The 8,641-nt window shown below is 35.1% G+C and overlaps 1 protein-coding gene across 1 annotated transcript; it reads right to left on the reverse strand.

Annotated features, from left to right (window-relative positions):
• On the reverse strand, positions 1–4,345 carry LOC139898436 (phosphatidylglycerophosphate phosphatase PTPMT2-like). The gene is made up of 6 exons (XM_071881169.1): positions 3,731–4,345; positions 3,491–3,613; positions 2,943–3,036; positions 2,766–2,848; positions 1,621–1,710; positions 1–547 (listed from the first exon to the last, which is right to left on the reverse strand). The coding sequence occupies exons 1-6, from the start codon at positions 3,980–3,982 to the stop codon at positions 290–292; spliced, it is 900 nt and encodes a 299-aa protein (XP_071737270.1). The 5' UTR covers positions 3,983–4,345; the 3' UTR covers positions 1–289.
• Positions 4,346–8,641: the final 4,296 nt, after the last annotated feature.

Here is an 8,641-nt window from a genome sequence, read left to right on the forward strand (position 1 = left end):
TGTTGAAATACATATTTCAAACGAATTTGATAGAGAGTTAAATTAAGTTCGATCAGCTTGATTAACATGCTCAAGAGATCACTTATCAATACAAAGCAATATACAAATATGTTTTCACTAACAAACATACAACTATATATATGTACACAGAAGTTGTGTTCATACCTCACACGTACGATATGACTAACTTTTACTTCGTTCTTCCAGTATTAGACGATGATCCACTCTTTATAAAGACCAAGAGCACCAAAATGATTACTTACAACTAATCCTGATATAATCTAATTAATTAACATGCGGGTGCCTCTGTTATCTTCATGTTGATTGGTGTACAGACACCAGAAACTTTTAAAGATGCAAATAGGCAAGAAAGCTTTGCGATCATTGGTCTGGTCCTAGCTACTCTTGGGACCAATGCAAGTTGTTTGCCTTGTGAAGATGGGCTATGATACCCTTCTAAATCGTCTTTTGTAATCATAACACCATCCCCTGATGGTAATGATGTGGCAATCGAAGCTAATCGCCATTGTTTGTATTCTTGAACTGCCTGCACACACAAGAGAACTCATTTTAGTCAACGAAATGTTTTTACTGAAAATCAGGTATTCCCAGTGGTATCTAAAAAAAACAAATACCCGTTTACACAACTTGATAATGGGTTGAAAATCACCCGAATTATATTGTATTTAAGTCATAAGAACTTCCTAAGTCGCTTCAATACACTTGAAATTTTTTTTGTAGTAATAATTTAGTTTTTGTGAATCATATGTGGAACATTAGTTGGTTATAAAATGAATAAGAGATGTGTTTGTTGGCCTCGAACACAGGCTGTATAATCATGCACCTAAACTAACTATTAATTTGACCCTTGCCCATCCCACCCATTTTCCACCTCAAATTATTAAAACTAGTCCGGAGCAACCCGCGCGATGCGGCGGGGGCTTTCTGCCTGCATGTTCGTATTTAACGTAGCGTTGTGTATGTACAGAGAGAGAAACGGTCCATGTGTTAAGACCCGTTTAAATGTCGGTGTGGTTAGCGTTTTTAGTATCCGTTTCGGACGTAGTTAGTCTCGTTTTGTTCGTAAAATTATTTTAAGTTTAATGGTAGCAGCGGCGAAAATTAATGCGTGATGAGTAGGAAGATAGGGCCCGTTGAAGTTTACGGTGAGTATTTTTATATAAATAAATTAAAAACTGAAGTTACGCTTTTAACCCCTGCAGAATTTAAGAGTTCAAGATAGTTGAGGGGGGTAAACTGAAAATTCGCAGTGTGAATGGGGTTGTGAAACGACAAAAAAAGGGGAACGACCAAGTTCCCCACTTCATTTATAAGTTCCCCACTTCATTTTAGTATGTATATAATTAACCCGCCCTGTTTCGACACAAACTTTATACTACCCGGTTGTAACCCTTACCCAATCCGCTCATTTGTCACTTTTTAAATATTACAAATTACCCTCACTCGTCGATGGATCAGGAAACCTGACCACGCACTACTGTTAAAACAAAAGGGATATTACTTCTTATTCTTTAAGTAGAACTCAAAAATACCTATCGAGGATATAAGCATGCATAAGCATAACCTTCTTATGCCCATGCAGCCTCAACAGGAACTAACCTTCCATTGAGATGGAGCCAAAAGCACTCTAGGTCGTCTAGATCGCACGTATTCTAATGCGGACACAGGGGTCATGTGCTTGTATTCAACCTGCACAACATTAGACCAACTCATTACAAGTTCCAAAGTTAAAAGAACATAACATAAGCAAGAGGCTAGATGGCACTTTCAAGTTTCAACTCAATAATGAATCTATTTCCAGTCATCCTCGTAAGATTGAAATTTTGGCTTGATTTCAAACAAGTCGAATTTGACTCACTTTGTTTTATAAACATAAAACTTCCTACATCAATATATTCAAACAATAAATCACTATCACTATTATAAATGCAAACTTTGTCATTATAATCAAACAATAATTATCTATCAGTGGTTCGTTTAAGGTAATGAGAAAAGGAACGACAATGGAAATACTAAGCAATTAAATTTATGTTTGACAATGCAACGCATATCTGATAAAAACAAAACCAATTTGATCTTACAATATCTTCTACCTATAATGATTAACCCATTAAATTTTTTACACACATGATATTAACCTACGTGTATATGAAATGCATTTTTTCATGTTACCGATTTTCAACCTCTCAGGAAAAAAAATTCTATCAACTACAAGAACGAGGAGAAACTATCAACACAATGGAACTAGATCGGAGAAATACGTTGGAATGGGGATAAATGAGCAAAATAAAAGTTCATAATTTTGTTTCTGAATATATAGTAATAATAATATTCTTTATTATATTTTTAATATAATATAATGAATAAGATTTTTAAAAACTAAGTATTATCTATAACTAAATTAACAACAGTTAGGTAAAAAAAAAAGTGTAGCCGTAGACATGGGATAATGAAAGTTATAACCCACAATTGTAAGGTAATGAGGTATTAACCACTTTTAGGTAATGGGCCATTATTCTACAATAACAAGCAACACTATTCATTACCTTTCCCATTCCTTACACCCTATTACCCCCCCACCATGCACCCCTTATGTTGAAAACTTTGGACGTGTTTATGGGTAACCTGCACGATATTAAAAGCATTGCATGTTTCGACCTACTTTAGGCCTCTTACCCAACCCGCCATATTTACCACCTCTTGAGTTAACTACTTAAATATATGTACATAAACATAGAAGTTACCAAATAGCAAAGCACAATTGTCGTACTCCGTCCCCTTCCAGCTTTGCAGTGAACGTATGTAGTCCTGCACCTGGTTGCATTCCCTATATAACAAGAAGAAGAGAAACATGTAATCAGTGCCACGACATACTAAACAAAATACTGGCAAAGGAATATACATATATAAACTTCACTCACTGTGAATGAAATTTACAGCTCGATCAATGTCAACAAATGAAGGAGCAAATAGGTAATCCCTGGTTGGAATAACGAGATGGTCTATACCATGAGCCTGGAAAAAAGACAAATGAGATAATAGCTCAACTGAATTGGATTGAACAAGACGTAACCAGAGGTCGCACTTTTTTAGCTATTTACATAAAAGTGGGTCCGTTTTGGCTGACCGCACAGGTCAAACCAAATGATAATTCCCTAAAGTATGTTTTTAACCATACCACCTACTTAATAGTTTTTTACTCATATACATGCGATCATTATCAATCATAAAAAATATATATATATATATATATTATTTAAAATGAACGAGAAGTGTTATCCTTGCCCAAACATGCCACCCACTCTGCCCATATTGCCTTTTCTAGACACAATGCTCAGAGTATTTGATTCGAATGTACGAACGGGGCGTACAAGTTGAAGATGGGTGAAGTTATAAGACAAAATCACATCACACAAATGTAACAGACGAATCAATTTGCACACTAAGATTTACACTAATAGACACTTACGCGGTATAAGGACGTGGGAACCAAAGTTTCATAAGACTCATTGAGGGTAATGACCCCACCGACCCCAAGCCGCTTCAATCGAGGAACATCCTTCGGAAATGGAACAGCACCCAGCAGAAGAAACTAGAATGTGACAAGCAAATAGGTTTAATTTAACATATTACAGCATACTGTAACTTTTTCACATCATCAAAACAAATATCAATACACAATAATTAATTAACAATCAAAATAACAAACCTGATCAATTTGATCCCACCATCTAAACTCAGCTTGCAACTTATTACGACAAACATTATACAGAAGTGTTGGATAAAACAGAATCCTAGCACCAGCTCCAACTAATACTCTTTTCGCATCCACCATAACAATCTGCCTATTATCACTATAATTATAATTATAATGATTATTATAACTAACAATTTGATGATTATTGTTATTATTACTATTATTATTCGAATCAGATGAATCCTCTAAATCCTCAATCTTCATGTCACAGATCGTAACCAAACGTAATTCTGCCTTTAGAGCTTACGTGAACATAATGATAACCCTAGAAAGTTGAATTGAGTTATAACTAGGACGTTTTAACAAATTGAGAAAGTAACTGAACAATTATGAGTGTTAATTGAAGGAATTTAGGGTTTAATTTAGTGAATCAGGGCGAACTTGGGTATAATACTGGCAATAGATACAGATTTTTGCAAATAAGGGGAAACGGTTGGATTGCGTGAACGAGTATAACCGTTGACTACAGGTTTATTACGAAATAACCTGAAATCGTTTAAATTTAAATGGAATATATGCCGTGACGGAATGGACATAGCAATTTTTTTTTCTTTCTTAAAAATACTATACTATTCTCATGTAAAAATTGAGACGTTTTCAAATAAAAATGCCATCAAAAAGGAGTTATAAGAGAAATAAATGGACCAAAGCACGTACCTAAAAAGTTAAACAATATAAACAAAAATCTATTTATAACTAAGACTCGTCTGATACAAACTACCAAACAAAAGGTAACGAACCTAACTAGAGATAATAACATAACAAATACGACAAAATCCCTTTCCGACAAAAGACAATGTAAATGCAAACTAAATGAATCACACAAAAGAACTGCAAAACCAAGATAGAAAGGCAAACTAGGGCGCAACCTTTTTTAAATTTCCATTGACCGCAGAGGCGGATCTAGAGTGTAAGGAGGGGGGGCGCCCGCCCCCGGTGGATTTCGAAATTTTAGTGTAAAAATTTTGGATTTTTCGACTTTGCCCCCGGTGAATTTTTTTTTTGCTCCAAAAGCTTTATATTTTGCCCCAAAACCTTCAAATTTTACCTACAAATGTTCAAATTTTGCCTAAAAACTTCAATTTTTTTGCCCCAAAACCTCCATATTTTACTCAAAAAAATTGCTATGGTTTTAAAAAAAATTTCGCCCCCGGTGGAAAAAAATTCTGGATCCGCCACTGATTGACCGTGTCGTCCTAACTTCTTTCTCACCCGATTCTCGAACCTAAAGGAGAGGACATTGGAAGACTCGTCCCCGATAAGAGAAGCCAAAGGAAAATTGCCAACCTCACGATCATCATCGTCGACTCCGTTAGCATTCGTAAACACGCTTTGAAGCGCACCACCCAGTACCAAATCCTCTTCATTATATCGCAACTTATACGAGTGATCTTGCTCAAATTAAACATATTTATCCTCGCAATATTCTTCTCCATTCGTTTAGTTTTAAAGAGATTTGAGATCGAAAGTGATGATTTGCTGATTAGAAGATGGTTCAAGGCAAAAATAGTCCAAAAGTTCAAATTTATGCAAAAGAATCAAGACTTGAGCCTAAGAAATGAACCAAGTGAAGTTTTGGAGTGAAAATAATGTTCCAAGTTAAAGTGCGGCGCACCTGGAGTTGAAAGCGGCACACCATTACTCTAAAAAGAGAAAAATCGACATCAAAAGCTGAATCAGTGAAAAGGTGCGGAGCACCACCTTTTTGGTGCGGCTCACCATAAGGAAAGCGTGGCGCTTGGTGCGGCGCACCAAGTGAAAATCATTGTTATGGTGCGGAGCACCACCTTTTTGATGCGGAGCACCGACGCTGAATCAACATTTTTTTGTTTTGACTCACTATAGAAGGAAGGTGATAAGAGGACCCAAAAGAGCTGCGATTGGGGTACAAAATGGATCCCTAAAAGGGTCCATTTCATGATTCTAATAAGATCAAAGCCTAATTTCCTGTCCAAAGTCAAAGATTAATGAAGATTGAAGCTAAATCTCCATCATCCATTCTCCATTTTGTAATCTCTTTCATTTTTAGCACTATTTCTTCTCCATTTTAGTAGTAATGATGAGCACTTTAGTTTTAATTGATTTGATCTTGTTTATCTTATGTTTATAGCTTAGATTAGGTGTGTTCACTTGATTGTAAGACTTGATGTTTGGATTTTGCCCTAATTGATGATTTTGATGTTTGAATAATGTTAGAAATTTAGTGTAATTGAGGGATTTAATCTATACTTGTAAATGGGTTAGGAGGTACGGAGTGTACACCCATTAAGTGATAGATTGCCCGGACCCGAAAATGGTTTTCCATTATCACAAATTTGAGTGATTACGGAAGTATTATTCTTGCACTAGGTGGAAATAAAACAAACAACTTTATGAAAAGGATTTAATCTAGATTTCCTTGATTTGGTTGTTGGAAATAAAACAAACAACTTTATATAAAGGATTTGTTTTAGATTTGAAAACGATTTCCTTGATTTGGATGTTTGAAATAAAACAAACAACTTTATGTAAAGGATTTGTTTTAGATTTGAAAACGATTTCCTTGATTTGGATGTTTGAAATAAAACAAACAACTTTATGTAAAGGATTTGTTTTAGATTTGAAAACGATTTCCTTGATTAGGATGTTTGAAATAAAACAAACAACTTTATGTAAAGGATTTGTTTTAGATTTGAAAACGAAATTAGTTAGTGAAACATCTCCATCGTGGAATAATACTTGTTTTTGGGTGCCTATAAATAGAGACTATCATTTATGAGAATAAGATATACGAAAAACACCTTAATACTCTTATGCAAAAGAGTTCTTGTTTACTGCCAATAACAAGAACTAATCTCTGTCTTATCCCAAAGTGATATTCGTGTAACCCAGGCAATAAGGGTCGAATAATTACTTTCGGAAAGTGATACCACGATTCAGTGATTTATCCGGCTATCGATTATTTTACCCTACACGAAATCTCAATAAAACCTCCAACAATCGAAAGTAATTATTCGTTATAATCGATGGCGGCTACGATGAAACACATGACGGCGAATTTCTCCAAACTTGATAAGTTTGAGGGAATTGATTTTAGGAGATGGCAAAAGAAGATGCACTTCTTTCTGAGCAGCATGAGTGTGGTGTACGTACTCAGCACACCAATTCCTGAAGATCATGGTGATGATGCCACTATTGAACAAATTCGGAAAAGGTGCAAGTGGGAGAACGATGACTACATCGCTAGAGGTTTAATCCTCAATGGTATGGCTGATTCCCTTTTTGATATTTACCTAAATGTTGAATCTTCTAAAGAACTATGGGACTGTTTAGAAACCAAGTATATGTCTGAGGATGCTTCTAGTAAAAAGTTCCTTGTTAGTAATTTTAATAATTACAAGATGGTCGATTCTAGACCGGTCTTGGAACAATACAATGAGCTCATTCGTATACTTGGTCAATTCACACAACATAAGATGAACATGGATGAGTCTATTCAAGTCTCAAGCATAATTGATAAACTACCTCCATCTTGGAAAGAATTTAAACATTCTTTGAAACATAAGAAGGAGGAGTTAACTCTTGTTGAGTTGGGTAGTCATCTGCGTATTGAGGAATCCCTCAGGTTGCAGGATAATGACAAGCCAAAGAGCAACGAAGTTGCTGGTACGTCTGTTGTCAATATGGTGGAACATAAAAAGTTCACTAGTAATAATGACAAAAAGGGCAAACGTAAACATCGAGGTTATAACAAGGCTAATCCGAACAAGAAGTCTAAATTGACTTGTTGGAAGTGTGGTAAAACTGGACACATAAAAAAGGATTGCAAGGTTATTTTTGGTAATAATAATGCCAAAGGATCTAGCACAAGCGGTTCGGGAAATGGTTTAAACAACCACAACTCGAAAGGTCAGAATATATTTAATAATTCAAATAAGAATTATTATGTTTCATATATATCTGAGGCTTATTTTGTGCAGGATGATGATGTCGCGTGGTGGGTTGACTCGGGAGCCACCACCCATGTATGCAAGGATAGATTTTGGTTCAAGACTTACGAGTCCGTGACTGATGGATCAATTCTTCATATGGGAAATGAGTCAACAGCCTCTGTTCATGGACGTGGAAGTGTGGATTTGTGTTTTAGTTCTGGAAAAACTATTTGTTTGTTTGATGTTTTGCATGTACCACAAATAAGAAAAAATTTAGTTTCCAGTAGTGTGTTAAATTGTTGTGGTTATAAACAAGTGATTGAATCTGATAAGTTTGTTTTGTCAAAACATGGTATGTTTGTTGGTTTTGGTTATTTATGCAATAGAATGTTTAGACTTTAAATGTTAATTTTGCTTTTATATCTACTTCTAGCATAAATAATTCTACACTTTGGCATGCTAGACTAGGACATATACACTTTAAAAGAATGCAAGATATGTCTAAAGATGGATTAATACCGGTTTTTGACATGAACAATGAAAAGTGTAAAACGTGTATGTTAACAAAGATCACTAAGAAACCATTTCAAAATGTACATCGTGATACTGAAATTTTGGAATTAATACATAGTGATTTATGTGATTTGCATGCTACTCCTACTTTAGGAAACAAGAAATATTTTGTGACTTTTATTGATGATGCTTCTAGATTTTGCTATGTTTATTTGTTACATACTAAGGATGAAGCATTAGATAAATTTAAAATATTTAAAACTGAAGTAGAATTACAACAAAAGGCTTTGATTAAAAGACTTAGAACAGATAGGGGAGGTGAATACATTGACCAATCGTATTTCCAATCCGTTGGTATTATCCATGAGACCACAGCTCCTTATACTCCACAACAAAATGGTATATCTGAAAGGAAGAATAGGGTCCTTAAGGAAATGGT

The sequence above is a fragment of the Rutidosis leptorrhynchoides genome, chromosome 3 (genome assembly GCF_046630445.1).
Source record: "Rutidosis leptorrhynchoides isolate AG116_Rl617_1_P2 chromosome 3, CSIRO_AGI_Rlap_v1, whole genome shotgun sequence".
Taxonomy (NCBI): Eukaryota; Viridiplantae; Streptophyta; class Magnoliopsida; order Asterales; family Asteraceae; genus Rutidosis; species Rutidosis leptorrhynchoides.